This window comes from Cryptotermes secundus, unplaced genomic scaffold, assembly GCF_002891405.2.
Source record: "Cryptotermes secundus unplaced genomic scaffold, Csec_1.0 scaffold860, whole genome shotgun sequence".
Lineage (NCBI taxonomy): Eukaryota > Metazoa > Arthropoda > Insecta > Blattodea > Kalotermitidae > Cryptotermes > Cryptotermes secundus.
Window position 1 is genome coordinate 413,964 of NW_019739976.1, and position 18,145 is coordinate 432,108.

Sequence of the window (18,145 nt, forward strand, 5' to 3'; positions counted from 1 at the left end):
TCATTATCATTCCAAGTATCAGGGTAGCCAATAACTACATAAATATAGCGGTTGATATATTATTCATTTAATGGGTATCATTCTATAGTTACGTTAAGTATTGCTCCACATATAACGACTGCCATAATTTCGTGCGTTTAAGTACATATACGAGTATATCTGTACAAAAGATACAATGAATGTCGTGTCATACGCTCATTTCATGGTAATATTTTGTTCGTTACTATTGGTGACACTGACGTAAGTGGCGATGGCGATGATGGAGGCAGACGGATAGAATGGAAGAAAGGAAGTGTTGTGTGTACATGTGAATATTATTGGAAGTACGTGGGTAGGTATGCATACTGGAGTAGTATTCAACTGGTATACAAAACGCATTAGTAATGTAACACATTATTTTGCACAAAGAGTGTAATGTTACCGGAGCATTTATCGTTCTTGCTAGGTGAATGATCGTGAATGATTATAGTAAGCGTCTAACATACATGTATCTGGGCTTAGTACCCTGTCTTCATTACGATGGGAGACAAACTTCTCTCGGGAGTAAATGAAACCAAAAAACGAATGTATTTTACAGAGTTAAATTACAGAAACAGTGCATTGGTAGGTCGTCATTTCGATCATGCATTAAGACAGGATGAGAATGACAAATTTAGTGGTGTTCACTTTTGGGCAGTAATGAATTAAAGTAGGATATTTGAATTTATAGCTGTGGTTAGTTTATGTTGTATGTGAAGATATTTGTCTCCTACATGAAACAGCTTTGAGTTCAAGGTCAAGTAATGTTACAACCAGAAGCTTAACAGGGTAGGTAGGCGTATGTGCTCAAGGTTAACTTGATACCGTGTGTCAGACATATGTAACACATTTTACAGCAGTATTTTCTATGTGCCAAGCAGTGGAGTGTGCCTAGATAGTTAAAGTATTTACTTTATGTAAGCTATTAATGTTTCTGACATTTTCTGTATAGAAAGTTTCCTTTTTGTGGAAGTTGGTAGGGAATTCTGTAGCTGATATTTGTATATGTACAGTTCTGTAGGACTGTATATTCTCCTTGTTCTAAAATTTCGCTGATTAGTAAAAATAATTGATTTGCTGGACCTAAGAGCGATGAAGTGATAGGACCCTGGAGAATAACTGCATAATGAGGAGCTTCATAATTTCTATTCATCACATATTATTAGGATGATAAAGTTGAGGATGGCTTGGGCAGGTATGTAGCACAGATGGGAAAAGAAATGTGCAAAGTTCTGGTACGAAAACCTGACGGAAAAACAGCATTAGGAACATGCAGATGTACGTGGGAGGACAATATTAACATGGATCCTAAACAATATGGAAGGGCATTAATGGATTTATCTGGCTCAGGATATGGACCAGTGACAAACTGCTGTGGACACTGTAGTGAACATTTAGATCTTATAGAATGCTGGGAATTTCTTGAGTAGCTGAACAGATATTAAGTATATGTTGCTGCCTCGTCACCAAAATGCAGGGCAAAATCATGACATAAAGATAGGAAAGAGATGTTTTGAAAATGTGGCACAGTTCAGATATTTGGGAACAACGATAACAGAAGGAAACCTGATTCAGGAGGGAATTAAGAGGAGATTGAACTCGGGTAATGCTTGCTATCATTCAGTCCAGAACCTTTTGTCTTCTTGTCTGTTGTCCAAAAACATAAAAATTATAATATACAAAACTATAATTTTGCCTGTGGTTTTGTATGGGTCTGAAACTTGGTCTCTGACATTATGGGAGGAACATAGACTGAGGGTGATTGAGAACGTGTTGAGAATATTTGGACCAAAGAGAGATGAAGTCACAGGAGGTTGGAGAAAACTACGTAATGAGGAGCTTCATAACTTGTACTCTTCTCCAAGTATAATTAGAATGATCAAGTCAAGGAGGATGAGGTGGGCAGGTCATGTAGCACGAATGGGGGAGACAAGGAATGCATATAGGATATTGGTGGGAAAGCCAGAAGGAAAGAGATCACAGGGAAGACCAAGGCGTAGGTGGGTTGACAATATTAGAATGGATCTTGGAGAGATAGGATGGGATGGTGTGGATTGGATAGATCTGGCTGAGGATAGGGACCAGTGGAGGGCTCTTGTGAACACGGTGATGAACCTTCGGGTTCAATAAAATGCTGGAAAATTCTTGAGTAGCTGCAGAATTGGTGGCTCCTCAAGAAGGGCTCAGCTCCATGAGTGAGTAAGTAAGCTGAACAAATATTGGCATGTCAAGAAGGGCTTGGCTCTATGGAGTTACTGAAATCATTATTAACATATAGATCACAGTGTTAATCTGCTCCCACTTGTTTAGGCTTTCCTGCATTGCCACACCATACTGTAGATCTTATCATTGAGCAGACTGCTGTAGCAGTAATACTTTCTGCTTGTGTTTGGGAGGTGCTTGCTTCAAATTTTGGTCCAGACACAGATTAATTCTGACAGTTTTTTTGTGGTGTTCTGCACTTCGTCCAGCAAGTTCTGAGGTATTACCTTGATCATTAAGCTACGACCACTTTCTTCCAAATCCTTTTCATTTCATTCATAAGTCATCCTACCATCTCATGCTGTGTAGTCTGGACACTGACAGCACCATAAAATAAACTGTACACACTGATACATATAATCTCAGCATATCAGATGCCACATTCTTGAGACAGGCCAGTGTGCTGCGCCTGCTTCTGCATATTTCTTGCTTGGCTTGCCCTTCTACCATGAAGGATCCAAGCATATTTCACCATCTGTCTCATAAATTTAATTTCAGAAATTCTGGCTGCTGTGGCATTAACATTCTAAATATGTATTCAGGAAGTGCTGAGTCTGAATCTCAGTTGGGACTTAAGCTATCTTGGCAGGGTTTTTTTTTATGGTTTTGCTCAAACTGTCCTGTAAATGCCAGGACATTACCTTCACTAGGTCATGGCTGCTTCCTTCTGAATCCCTTCAGTCATATCATTCACTTACCATTTGGCACTATACAGTCAGGATACTGACATTGCTGTAAAATTTCCAACAAAAAGAAATAAATTCACAAGCAGCAGAGGGTGGAATTCCTTTCAAAACAGATGTTTGGTCAAGTTATTGCAGTCTATGATGATAGTCACACAGTTTATGTGTTTTTGAATCTTGCTGTACTGTTGCCTAACAGCTGGTGCTGCATATTTTTAGAACGAAATGTCTTTCCATGTCAGAAGCTGTTGTTGCCAAAAGGTCTGGCACACATTTCAGCTGATCACAGCTGATGTTTGTTTTGAAGTGTAAGTCAGTCTGACAAAGTGACCTACCTGTACAGAGGTCTAAAGTGACTTGTTTGACACTGCAAGTTTTTGTGTTTAATGTTATCAAAACCAACTTGAGTGACAACGATTTTGTTACAAAATACTTGCTTGTGATAAAAGTTAAGTTTAACACTCGATAGTTCAGTATTGTAACCCAATTTTGGTTCTAACCAAGACCACTTGTAAGTATTGCAAAAGTTGTCTGATGATCTCTGATTCTTTAGGAATCAGGTGCTATTAAAATTACCTGTCTGTAAACGAACCAGGGCACAATATACCTTGTGTAGGTAACCTTATGGAATGAAAATCCTTTGTGAATATGTTTCAATTTCCCAGCCATGTATGAAATCTGGAAGAATGCTGAAGTAGAATCTAGTCATTTTCTAATGATGTGATAGGGCTCTGTCACTGATAATGGCGTGCTCTTGTTCCCATAGCAGATGGGGTATTGCAAGACATTGTAGGACGTTGCATCAGGCAGTCTGTATGAATCCACTTACATTTGCATATCACACTATGACAAGTGGGAAAATGGATGATAAGGGACTGCATATCATGGTTGAGTGGGTGGTACTCCTGCTTTGTATGTGAGAGGTCCAAGGTTGTAATCACAGCCTGGTGAGCAGTTGGTCTGATTGAGAATTTTCGTGGGTTTCTCCAGTTCCTCCAGGCAGCTGCTGGTATATATAGGCTGACCACTGCTTTTGCTATCCATTCTGATCGATTCCTGGATCATACCACAGTTTTATACTATATAAGAGAGGTGGCAAAACTGACTGAATGTTGAAACTTCCTCTGTATGACAGTTTTCTGAAGTTTGAGAGTTGCAAACAAACATAGATTGGATGGCATAGGTGTTCAGGTATGGCCTTTCTATCTGGGGGACTTCTATTTCTGTATTTAATTTGTAAAAAAAACTATTGACAAATATCTTCCTTTCTGCCAGCAGTACTAATGGTTCAGTAGGGCTGCATGTGGCTCTTGGGCCACAGTTTGGCCACACCTACTATATAGTCTGAACTGTTGGTCTGTCAGTGTGAAGAATCTTACACTTGCAGTGCGTTTCATCATCCTGCCTTCAATTTTTTTTTGTCCCATCCGTGACATGTTTAACATCTCTTGCATACAGTTTCATAACAGGTACTTATTTTTGCATCAGCTTCCTCTTCAGTGGGGCACAGTGGGGCTTTCCTTTTCACGCTTGAAGCTCCTGTGTAGGTTTATGGTTCCATGGATATCATATTCTTTGCTGGAAGAAAGTTGTTGCACAACTAAGTGGGTCACTGAAGCAGATCTTAAGTCAGTCTGCAAGTGAACTGTGAGCTGATTGCATGCCTAGGAATGGATTCTGGTCAGTTTCTTAACTTTCACTATGTTATAGCAGTTGTAATGGCTTTTGTTTATGTGAGCACTGGAAGGAGTTTATGTCATCTCACAGCTGTGTTTGTGGCACTATTTCTGTTTATTTTTGGAAGTGAACAGGTTTGACAAGTGTTGAGTAAAAGGAATATTGCTTAAGGCAGTGATATGTGATTTCTTATGATGGGATGCAACTAAACAGAAAAAAAGAAACAATTCAATTTTCATTAATGTTATGGAAGAATCAGATTTTTCTTCAACAGGTTCATGTACATTTCAAGTATGACATGTTATTTTAAATAAAGAGGAAAGGCCATATTGAAGTGACAGAAGAGGAGTTCTTTGTTTTCAGTTCTTTAAATTATGTAAAAATTTAAGTCATCTGTTGGCCTCAGACTATTCGACTGTGAACGTACTAGCAAAAACCTAAAGACATTGTGAAATTTACTCCATGCTTATACCAGTATGTACACTGGCCACAGTTGTTAAAAGCAATGTGCAAGTATTTTGGTAAGAGTTTTTAATATGATTTGAATCCCCATTCACAATGTTTTTTTTTTAAATTACATGAGAGTAAATTTTAATTTCCTAGTTTATGTTAGTTTCCTCTTCAAAGTTTTGGCTACTGTGTATTGTGATAATGACAAGGGAGGTGACCATATCCCAGCAAAAAGTGAGCACTGCTCTGAGCTCGTTCTGCTTTACAGAACGTATATACATATAAGCTGCCTGTTTCCTTAATTAATTTTGTACTGTCTTGTAAAGTTGTGAATCTGTGAGAAGAACGTTCTCTTAACTAACTTGTAACAATCTTGATAGCTTTTCCTTGCTTGTGTCTACTAATACATGCATTAGAACATGGACAGTTTTAATTATGTGTATAAGGGTCTTTCTCTTGTGGGTTTGTTGTATGCTGCTGTCAGTATAGATTACATAATGTTAAATGGTAGACTCATTAAAGGGCCTGAGGATAACCATAAAAAGCCTCCGGAAGTACCCTGGCCTTGATTCTAAATGAACACCTTCTGAACATTGGTCTTGAACATTACAAGGCTTAATTACAGGAAATGTATTTTGTTTTACAGGATCAGATGGACTTTCTTGGACTGTTTGACCCCTCTACAGCAGATGAATCTTGTGATGTACACAACGACTTCACAGATCAGCTGCCCCCAGAACCACAGGCTGGCAATGTCGAGTATAAGCTCAAACTGGTCAACCCATCGAAGCAGCGATTCGAACATCTTGTTACGCAGGTAAGTGTCTACTGCCCAGCTGAGGACAGCTTGTGAGATTGCCAACAGAAGCAGATTGGTTTAATTCAGACTGACATGGCTGATGGCATAGACATTCAGGGGAAACTCATTATTTCCTAAGACAAGTGTAATTGGATTATGTTAGTAGGACATTTACATTTGTTACAAATTTGTTGTATAAGTTGTCTATATGGCTTTTGCTTAAATCTAGGAGTAACTGCACCTGGGAGCAATAAACGTTTGTTTGTTTTCTCTGTACATGTTTGTTACCTGCTGTGGTGACCTGTGCAGATGAAATGGCGGCTCCGTGAAGGACAGGGGGAAGCAATTTATGAGATTGGTGTAGAGGACAATGGTGTACTCACGGGACTAACAGAGTGTGAGATGACTGCAAGCTTGCAGACACTCCAGCAGATGGCCTACAAGCTGGGTGCCACAACCACCGTCCTCAGAGAGAGACTTGTTGACAGTGATAATGGCAATAGCAGAAAGGTGGCAGAAGTTTTGGTTAGGAAGGTGAGTGGAATGATAAATTGTTTGTAGAAACTGAATTGTCATTTTTCGTTGTATGCTGCACATAAATGTTTTCCAAAACTTCATAATTAAAACTCTGATGCATGCAAGAAAATCATGAGACACTTGAGTTAGGGAGTCTGATCACTGTGCATATATTTAAAATCAAAACCTAAACATATGACATGAGCGCTACTTACTCAGTCTTGGGGTTCGGCACTTTTCCATTGTGCCATTTTATTCTAAGTTTTGCAGTGAAGAAAGGGGATATGTGAATTGACGTGCATCATTTCGTAGAATTGTGTGTTGAAATGTGTGTAGTGTTCAGAAAATGTTGAAATAATGGGAATGTGAACATTCGCAAAAAGAAAATGTTATCACAGATACACATAAAACCATACCAAAAGAGAAAATGCCATGTCACAGCTTGTTGAACATATAAGGTAAATGTATGTAGACAGAAAATACTGGATGTGTCTGACATTGCTCTCAATACATGCATCATTTATCTTGGCCATATTTCAAGAGACCTGAATAAGGGACTTTTCACCACATCTTCTGTTAAGGTGTGGTTTTAAGTGGAAATCCATATACCATGTTTATTCTGACAAACTAAATTAACAGAAGAATGGATTTTTATGGAAGTAACTTTTTTAGCATGACCTTCATTTGAAGTCTGGTCTATTCTAATTTGTTGTATACCGTTTCAAACCTGGTGTTTTCAATAAGTCAGCTATAAGTTGCTGATATAGGTCCCAGATGATCAGCATAACATCGAGGTTCGTGTGGCCGTGATGGGAAGTGCAGATGCAGGGAAGTCCACACTGCTTGGGGTATTGACACAGGGCCAATTAGACAACGGACGAGGCCGAGCCCGTCTCAATATGTTTAGGCATCTCCATGAAGTGCAGTCAGGGAGGACATCATCAATCTCTCATGAGATCCTGGGATTTGACACACAGGTCAGTGTTACTGCAGATAGTTTGAGGGCAGAACCATTGTCTGGTTAAAGGAAACATTGTCATTAATGTTTATAATTTGGGAATACAGGATTATAAATCTCCCAGTGCTGTGCTTTTGGCAGTTTGCAGGTGACAGATTCTCATCCAAGAATGAGGGGTTTTAAGTCTCCTAGCACTACATGGTCAGCAGTCTGATTACTGATTTTAACTTGGGGATGAAGGCCCATCAGAGGAATGTCATTTCAGGAGGAATTGTCTTGTTCTTGGAGAGAAATTTCTGTCTTTCTTTCAGGGTATGGATGAAAGCCTTCTATAGTGTGCCCAAGGAGAAACTGTCCTCCTAGTTCGTGTTGGGGTTTAGTTTGGTTACTTGGACTTATGGTCCAGTTCTTGTGTCTAAATTTCTTGGCCAGTATCTGCCTACAAGGCAGTCCAGAGAATCACAGTCTGAACACTTGTAAGAATCTGAGATCTTGTAATTGTGTATCTGTTTGAAAGAAGCACGTAACCCTCCTGTTGAATGACGATGGTTTCAAGTTTGTTTTCAGTAAGCGTTTCCCAGTCCACAAAGTTTCCTTCACCAACGAATGTCACCTGGTGACCAGTGTGGAAGATTGTAAATAATAAACTTTCATTTGTCCTGTAGGGCCATGTGTTGAATTACAGCGAATTCATGACAGCAGAAGAGATCTGTGAAAATTCTACAAAACTGATCACTTTCATCGACCTGGCAGGCCATCGCAAATACCTCAGGACAACAGTTCTGGGGCTCACTGGTTACTCGCCCCATCACGTCATGCTAGTTGTCAGTGGGAGTGCTGGGATTGTTGGCATGACACACGAGCACCTAGCCTTGGCTATTGCCCTTGACGTACCGTTCTTCATCACTATCACCAAGACAGATGTAAAGTCACCTGCTGACACACTGCTGAGTCTTGAGGCAATGCTCAAGTCTGCAGGTTGTCGCAAGGTAATGCAGAGCACTAAGAATTTAAACCTTTTCACAGCTGTACACACACCTGCACATGCACCACATGTGCAGGCATGACTGATGTAGAGAAGTTTTCTTCTTCTTTAATTGTTTCACTTTATGTGAGTCATCTAGCAATGAGGCATCTCTCCACAAATGTGATTGTTATTTCAAACACAGTGTGTCAGAAACTGGATATGTGAGAGGAAAAATTCCAGCTTAGTTGGGCTCTTTAGAAAGATCTTGTCTTGATCATTGGAGCACATCCAGTTTCCAAAATTCAAGATGATGGAAAATGTCTGAAATAATAGTCATGTTAATTACTATGCACCATAGTCAGAAATGTTTACATTTAGTGTAAGTCTGCCTGTCTGCGTCTTGTCTTCCGAAACTTCTCCATAATGTTTGCAGTGTTCTTCCTTCCTTCCTTCTCCTCTTGGGTATCTCCATTTTAGTTTCATGTTCAAAACCCATCTGGGTGTTATGTGTTCAATTTATCTTCTTTTATATATAATCATTCCCTCTCCTTTTGGGTTTTCCTTACATCCTTCTTAGCGGCCTCCGTAGTCTAGGGGTAACGTTCCCACCTCATGACTCAAGGTATGCAGGTTGAAACCCGGTGGAGGTCATGGAATTTTTAAGGGCAGAAAAATTCAGGGAACAAGTCCTCCGGGAGGGACTTTCAGCCGTGGGTCCCGTGTTGTAGATTTACGGCACGTACAAGATCCTCATGTCTCTAGGAGACCTCAGAGCAAAATTAGGCAACAAGTTTCCCGCCCAAGTAGTTTCCAATGCCTCTGGTATCAGGTACCGAGGGCCGACCTCGTTGGCTGAACGGGGCTCATAGCATGCACCAGTACCTGGCGACAGTAGAAATTAAAGGGGGACGCACAGTGGACCAATAACTGGTCTAAGTGCATGGGGAAACCCACCCCCTCTAATAATAATAATAATAATAATAATAATAATACATCCTTCTTAAAGACCTCATAACGACTGACTACAACCTTCTGAAATACTGATTCTGGACAGGATATGGGCATAATTCTTGCGGGCTTCTGCTAAGGCCATTTATTTTGAAGCAATTTTATTTTCTTAAAGAATAGTATTCAAGAATAGCCTGTGTTTTGTCTGTTTGTACCCACATGGCATTGTTGTTAGGTACATAGGTACATACATATGTACATGCCACTGTTTTGGAGGAGCCTGTTGCCTCCTAATTTAGGGTACAAGAGTAGTTACTCTCTTGCCTTGGCACTTGTGTCTGTCTTCCATATCGTGTGGCGTTTGAATCTAGGAGACTAATTCGCTGTTGTGTTAACCTGAGATCTCATGTTTATTTCAATCATTCAAGGTTCCGCTTGTGGTGAGGAACGAGGATGATGTGATCACAGCAGGTTCAAATCAGCTGGCAGGAAACATAGTACCAATATTCTGCGTGTCGAACGTGACTGGAGATGGTCTGGAGCTGCTGACCAAATTCCTACATGTCCTGCCACCTGGGATTAGTATCAAGGAGAAGGAGCGCTTAGAACAGGTATTTATGGTGATGGTTAGCATGTATCCTGACATATGACCATCAGCAATCCATATGGGCCTACTTTATTCCATCATATAATTAGAAATTATCACAGTTGAGTGGATGGAATTCATGCTTTATCTGGGTCCAAGTCCTTGCCTGAAGATAAGATGGCACTGGACTAACAGATTAGGTTGAGCTGTAGGATATGTGGCTTGAATTCATGAAGTATAACTGGTGCATTTTTAAGTCTTTTGCACAGTGAACAGTAACTTCAGGTAGCTGTCACAGCAACATAATATTTTCTCGGAAGAGTAATCATTTTTGCTTGTGATGTTACAACAGCCCAACTCCACTTCTCTTTGCTGCTGATTGCAATGCTATTTCTCAGCAGTTATACTTGGTTCAGATTTCTTCTGGGGAACAGGCTTTTGTGCTTGATGTTTTCTATGGTTTTTATTAGCCCATGAGACTAAATGCCTAGTGGCATGTCCCCCTCCCCTCCTTTTTATTTCAAATCATATTGTGGTTCATCTCATTCAGTGCTGTGAGACCTCTTCAGATGTGCAGCATATTTAAGTACTATTATATTTCAGCATCCTGTTGCATTGAAGTATCACTTGGTCTTCTACCTTCTGTGTAGCGCATAAACGTGGAACGTATATATATTTTAATGCCATTTTTAAACACTTTTAATGAACATTTCAATGAATTAAATGTGGATTGGTGTAATATAAATGTACATTGATACTGTTGCATATAGAAGACTATTTAAGTAAGCTTTTAACAAATAATTGATTACACTGAATTGAGCAATCAAATATTGCTTATCACATACATTTCTTAGTGTTTTGTGTTGTACTTATGAGGTGGTATCAGAAAGTTCCTGGACTGTTATTGCTGTAACTGCCTCAGTGAAAGAATATGAGAGGGGAGACCAAGGTCACAATTCCGCAAGCCTATTGCATCAGCCTGCCACGTGCCACCATGCTATGAACACGTATTGTTTTTACATGAGCGCTTTGTCAACTTCATGTTATGTTTTTTCTGCAATGGATGGGAAAATCGAGCAATGTGCCTGCATCAGGTTCTGTATGAAGCTTGGTAAATCTGCTATTGAAACTCTTGAAATGCTTCATGAGGCTTTTGGCGAATATTCTTTAAGCTGGACAGTGGTTTTTGAAAGACATTCAATTTTCAAGGCTGGTTGACTGTCAGTTGAAGATGACAAACGTTCAGAGCGACGAAGCACCGGCAAAGTGACAGAAGATATTGAAAAATTCGAGAACTCATCCATGAAGACTGTCGCTGAACAATCCATGAGCTTGCAGACACCTTTGGGATCAGTTATGGAATTTGCCATGAGATGTTAATAGAAAATTTGAATATGCGCTGCATTGCTCCTTCATCATGACAATGCACCTTCCCACACTTCCCTGAAAGCCACAGAGTTTGTGACTAACAGCAACATGGATATCATTCCTGATCCTCCCTATTCACTGGGCTTAGGCCCCTGTGATTTCGTTTTGTTTCCCAAAATGAAAATGAAACTGAAGGGGTAACGTGAAATGGTCTGACATCCAAAGGGAATCGCAAGTAGTACTGGACAGCATTAAGGAAAATGACCTCCACAGTGCTTTTGAAGCATGGAAAAAGTGATGGGATCGCTGTATATGTTCCCAAAGAGACTGTTTTGAACGAGATGGCAGCCAAAATTGAATAAGTTAAGTTTTGACCTAGTCTGGGAACTTTTCGATAGCACTTCATATCATACTCATCCTTCCAAGGACTGGACCTGTTACAGATGTTACATAATAGAACCCTTCCATTGTGTTAGAGATCTTCTGTCTGTCATTTTTTTCTGTTTTATCATTATTTTAGAATCTTGTCTGGAGTCCTGTCAGAGCTCACCCTTCAGGGTGTGAAACAAAATGATCATACGTTAACAGTTTTGGTTTTATTAAATTGATTATAAGGTTTTGCCAACAGAATGACAGCTCTGCACTTGAGTAGTAGCAGGTTATGCCTCCACTCGTGAACAAAAATGACATTAATGCACTTTTCTGTTTCTCTGCATTGTGTTGCACTCTCAACATATTTCCATAGGTTATCTACCGTACTTGCAAATGTGAGATATCAGAATGTGTTTGAAGTGCAGTCTGACATCAAACCCAGTTTGGCAAAAATTGGTGTTAATAAAGTACACCCCAGCACTTAGGTGACAAATTCTGAATTACTGTAGAGCTTGAAGCTAAAATGTTTCTGTTTTAGAAGAAAATGTGAAACGATCTTAGAATCATCAGCGCACCAGTGAATTCATTATTTGCAAATAGTAGTCCCTTTAGTTGGGAGCTACATATTGTGAATTTTAATATCCTCAAACTTGGTATTTCATTCCACTGTCCTTTAATTTATAATGTGACTGTTTCATGTCTTGTTCACAGGAATTATGTGAATTTCAAATAGATGAGACCTTCAGGGTGCCAGAAGTGGGAACAGTTGTTGGAGGCTTGCTGACAAAGGGAGTGATTTCAGAAGGAGCCAAACTAGTTATAGGTAATTCCTTAAGAAAAACAGGGTGTTTCAAAGCTGCATTGTGCACAGTCATGGTTTATGAGTTGCATTACAGCTAGACCAGCCGGTGTTCACTTGCTGCACAGGCTGTTGTATTCATATCCAGTGAAATTGCAGTGAACTTTCAGGTTTCTAAAATGCATGGAAATTTGCTTCTTAACAAGGACTCTGCTTCTATTTTAGGTACTTTTTGCGCTTATGTTTTTATGGCATGCGTCTAACCTGTACTTTTGGCTTTCAAGGTTTAATGACACTGAATATTGAAGTTGAAATGGGTTGAAGATGTGACTGCAATGTATACCTGAGCTTCAACATGCAACAACATGGCTAAACCCCAAATGTCACATTTTGATGAGGTTATACTTTTCGTTCTGGTGATTTCCATAGGTCCATTAAATGATGGGAGGTTTCTACCTGTGATCGTGCAGTCGATACATCGAAATAAGGCTCCATGTCGAGTAGTGCGAGCCAGTCAGAGCGCTTCCCTAGGCCTGAACCAGGAGATACTTGGCTTGAGAAATGGCATGGTAGTGCTCAGTCCGGAGTCAAAACCTGCTGGGTGTCTTTTCTTTCAGGTAAATACAGACCTTTCCTCTCCCAATGTATTTTGTTATTAAGAGAGTCCATTTGCTCAAGTACAATGTCATGAAGGTGTAAGGGGGGGGGGGCTGGAGGAAAGTATGTGTTCCTAACATCGGCACATGATGGACATGAATGGTCAGCTGTACATTCTGTGCATTTCATGTGGTGTAGGGCCGTGTGCCCACTTGATAAATTTTTTACTTTTATTTTTGTTATCTGAATTATAGATGGGTTTCATTCATGGGCAGAGCATGTAATTGCCTGCACAGTGGTACAGATTTATGCATTCGGTGAAACCTCACTGCATCTTTCTTGTAGGAGCAGTGAATTTGAAAACTAAAACAGGATAATCTTAAATGGGGGAAATTTTAACAAAACTCAGATAATAAAGCATCGAATATTAGGATGATTAATGAATAATGAAATGGAAAGGATGTGGAAGGAAGCAGTGATGACCTAAATTTAGGTACTGTCCCATTGTTTGCCTGGAGGAACCAAGAGAAAGCCACAGTAAATTGGAGTCAGGATAGCTATCTCTTGGATGGGATTTGCTTCCCAAATACAAGATGGGTCCTACCCAGTCAGACATTGTTGGGTGCTGAAGTGCTCAGATAATAATCACCCCTTCTCTTACAGGCAGCAGTATATGTGCTGTTTCATACAACTGCAATCTATCCAGGCTTTCAAACAACTGTCCACATTGGCAACATACGTCAGACAGCAGTTATTGAAGGCATCATGGCCATAGGAGGAATTCACACTAATGACAAAGCATCCGTGCTGTTCCGCTTTCTTAGACATGCAGAATATGTTAAGGTTGGAATGAGGCTGCTGTTTCGGGAGGGCCGCACTAAAGGAATCGGCAAAGTCACACAAGTATTCCCTGTTGAGCAGGATTAAATTTCTAAATGCTGCAGAAGAGTTCATTTGATCCATGACTTTTGAATTATTAATTTCAACAATTCTACCTGTAAAAACACACATTTTATGCTGTGTTTTATTTATACCTAGTCACCTGATTAAGAGAATCATCACTAGATACTGGAGATTGCTATTTTAACTGTGAATACTTCTTGTATAAATTAACAACTAACTGATTTGGTTAGTTAATTTTAACTAAAGTGTATGATGATTTAAGAAATCTAACACACAATGACAGTATTTTATACACCACAGGCTGTGTTTATGATCTGTGAAGTGGTTTTTAAGAGTACCCGGTTGTACAAATCTACTTTAATTCTACTTGTATAATAGTAAATTATTGTGTGTACATAATAACTACATACATATGTTTTTAACGTTCCAGCATAGTGCTGTAGGTGGTTTGCAAGTGATTCTGCTGTGACGTGTTAAAAAGGCAGAGCATTAGTTAGATTGCAAGGGGGGCAAGCAGGCTGTGGTTGCCTTTTTTGTGGTGGATCTGTGTCGTGATATTAGTCAGTTTGGGTTCAGCCACTGTTCTGATCAGACAACACCATACTCTGGAACTGATCATAGGCACAGTTTCACGTTATCAGTTTGCCATGCAGCCAGCAGCAGAATGTATGCATTAGGGATGCCCTTCCAGAAATATCACGTGTTATCAGTTGGATAACTGGAGAATATTTTTACTCGGTGGTAATATTATGTGGTATATTTTATGACAGCTAGTCAGTGTTTCTCAAACCTGAGTTTTGTGGGAGTGTGAAATAGGTTTATCTGTATTCTATGATGCCAGTCAGTTTGATCCATCAGTCTCTTAACATAAGTATCAGCCCAAAGTTTCTGACAGTGATGTATAATATCTTTTTGACTGATATTTTTTATACACTGTCCATCATCGCAGCTTTTACAAATCACAATGTTTTGGAAACCAGTTCTGTTTCGCTTGAGATCTCCTAGGCTTTCATGCCTGGATACCAGCATTTCAGTGGAACATAACTGCCTCTGTCTTCACTTTGACCCTGAAGATGAAGGTAGGATTTTCCTGTGAAATGTTGGTATGCATCTCCAACTACCATGAAAACATGTAAACTGTGCTTTTGTTTCCTTTAGACGATAGGATAGGGTAAAGAATCTTACTCCTGAAAACCATGGGGTTTGAGACTAGCTATGTCTTTTTAATTTATGTGTATATATATTGGGTGTATCACAACTCAACGGCAAAACTTCAGGAACGGACTCCTCATATAGAGAGAAGAAAAAAAATTTATGACAACATGGGTCTGGAAATGCATATAATTAGAGAGTAGTAATTGTGTCTGCACACCACTGAAAAGAACTGGCAGAGGAAAATTTATCATGAAGTAATCACAGGTGATGTCATGATAATCATATAGCTGTTCTCCCAGTGAAAGGCTGACCCACTGATAGAAAGCACTCATGTCACCAATTCTTCTCAGTGGCGTGCAGACACAATTACTACTCTGCAATTATATGCATTTCCAGACCCATGTTGCCATATACTTTTTTCCTTCTCTCTATATGATGAGTCCGTTCCTGAAGTTTTGCCGTTGAGTTGTGATACACCCTGTATACACACACACAGGCATGTGAATCCGGAATGAGACCTATAAGTGAAGAACTTGCTGTCCATCCTATTTCACTTGATGATTCTGCCATTTTATTTAATTTGACCACTAGCCCTTTCTTGCAGAAATAACTAACATTTTGGTAGTAAGAAGTTGGAAACATTAATTTTTAAGCCAACTATTTGTTATATGTTACGAATTTCAGCTGTCTGCAAGTCTCTCTGCAATATTATTATTCCTAATATTTACTTTAAATTATTTATATTAACACATTCAGGTCATCAGTCCTAAGTAACATTTGGAATTGTGTGGTACATAAGATTGTTAAGAGTTATATTTGAATGATTGTGCATATGAACTAAGGGATATGGATTTTACAGGATTGCAGCCATATTTTAACTTGGGAGAAGGGGGGGATTTAAGAAATGCACTTCTGGGCCAACTGGACCAAGCACAAGCATTGTCACAGTAATGTGACACAGCTGGTAAAGGTTAATTCAGATACATGATTGGTTTGTGAACTCCTGTCTGACTGAGTCCTGAATGTCAATGGTGACAACGCTACTGGTAGTCAAGAGTTGTTTGGAAGGGGGTTATCTTGTGCTTGCAGTACCAAGTCCGACAGCAGTTCATGTACTGTCTTAGTTATGTTATAATTGCTTTCCATGCATTAATTGATACATGTGTTTAACAAGTTTCAGAGAATTTATTGTAAACAATATGAAAATTAAAGATAGCCATTTTCTGGGAAGTGAGACCATGTAGTCTGGCAGATGGTGAGCAACATTTCAGGGGAACCTTCATGGCATCACATCCCAGAACATAGAAATCTCCCTAGTTTCTGCTGTGAGAACATCAAGTCCAGCTTCCTACAACTTGTCTTAATATCTGACCTCAGAGCTGTTAATCATTCGATTTGTGCCGGACAGCCCTGGCACTCTTACTGTCATGACTGCAGTCCTGATGACTGGAGATGGTGTCATTGAAACTGAGGGTCTGTGCCATAATTTGGTGTACAGAGATCATATTTTATTTCGTTTGTCATTTCAGTGGGATAGGGACCAGTTGAGGGCTCTTGTGAGCACAGTAATGAACCATAAAATTCTGGAAACTTCTTTTCAGTGAGGTCAGCGAGTTGTAACTATGTAATGTATATGTTGTATTGTGCAAGTTTACTCCCCACTCATACCCCCAAGGTTACCAATTACACTTAAAATTGAAATGTTTCTTGCTGAATGTTTACATCTTGTATTTTATTGGTTTTTAAAGTTACCAATTGATGATAAAATCTTTAAGCCTCTGTGAGGCCATATTATTGTACATTAATCAATAAGCAATAGATAAGTACTTAGAGAAGCAGTTTGTTTTTTCCCAGATTCCTTTTTTCCCTCCCCCCCCACCCTCATTGATTGAGATTTTTTAATCCCATCAGAGTTTATCTTGTCAATGTGTCCCCCCATTTATTTTTGGGGGGGGGGGGGGTTANTTCCAGTATGCCAGGATGATAATTAGAAAGGCTTGCAAGGAAATAGTTGTGGCAAGCCAAGATTTGAACTGAGTATCTCGTGAATACGTGTCTGCAGTGTTATTGCTATGTGAACCTATGTGTTTGCTATTTATTGAAGTTCTGAAGGGGTGGAGGGGACAATGGACTAGTACATTGGTTAAAACTTATTTTGGAATTAAAAAAACTGAGTTCAACCATTCCACAGAGCTACTTACAAACCACAGAATAAAGGGGTCTAGAACATAAGCTAGAGGAGACCGTTTTGACACAAGAATAAAATGTTCAAAATCGTAAAAAGAAAATTGTTAACACACTCTCAGTATGATAGGATGTGTCAGCAGCAAGTCCTTTGAAACATCGAGGTTCTACCAGACTAGATGAGAGAGCCTGAGTATGCCACATGAAACAGTAGTTTTCCTTTCAAAGCACACTGTATACTACCTGTTCCAACATTAAAAAAAAAACAGGCCCAGCAGTATAACACATGCAGTCACAGGAGCAAGACACAACACAAAGCACAATACACACATTAAAGTAGGAAGAATACTCCGATAGAAGAATATAGGTGTGACTTGCGTATTGAGATACGACATAAGGATGACAAATCCTCAACAGTTTCAATATTTTCAATATTTAAAATTTATCAATATATATGACAAATATATATTTTAGTTATTTTAGTATAAAGACAACAGGGCATGCAATGAAGTAGTTCGACGTACATCGAAAAGCACCTGAAGATGGCACTTTAGTGCTGAAACATGTAGTGCAAGAGAGAAGAGTAAGGTGAATAAATATATGCACTGTAAGACGGTCAGAATAAATCATGGACATATCAGTGCAACAGGACGCTAAAATATAACATTAACATTAAAAAAAAACGTTACATTCTGCCCACACAGTGTACTTATGTGTTCTGTATGATTCTCAAAATAAACAGCACTAACCAGTTTGGCTCTGTAGCGGAGATGTAATGTCTTGCCCGATATATATATATATATATATATACACACACTATATACACTCCATTCTGCCCACACAGTGTATTTATGTGTTCCGTATGATTTTCCCAATAAACAGCGATTATTTTAGTGTATATAT

The 18,145-nt window shown here is 39.3% G+C and overlaps 1 protein-coding gene across 3 annotated transcripts; it reads left to right on the forward strand.

Annotated features, from left to right (window-relative positions):
* Nucleotides 1-244: 244 nt before the first annotated feature.
* Nucleotides 245-16,893, forward strand: LOC111872248 (GTP-binding protein 2). 3 transcript variants are annotated; one of them, XM_023865950.2, is made up of 9 exons: nt 245-331; nt 5,737-5,907; nt 6,199-6,423; nt 7,173-7,382; nt 8,029-8,352; nt 9,707-9,889; nt 12,316-12,427; nt 12,833-13,020; nt 13,664-16,893. In XM_023865950.2, exons 2-9 carry the CDS (start codon nt 5,743-5,745, stop codon nt 13,925-13,927), a joined length of 1,671 nt encoding a protein of 556 aa, XP_023721718.1. In that variant the 5' UTR covers nt 245-331; nt 5,737-5,742; the 3' UTR covers nt 13,928-16,893. The 3 variants fall into 3 exon arrangements, with proteins under 3 accessions (XP_023721718.1, XP_023721719.1, XP_023721720.1); XM_023865951.2 differs by having other exon boundaries at nt 264-323; XM_023865952.2 differs by lacking the exon at nt 245-331 and adding an exon at nt 3,738-3,910.
* The last annotated feature ends 1,252 nt before the right edge of the window (nt 16,894-18,145 follow it).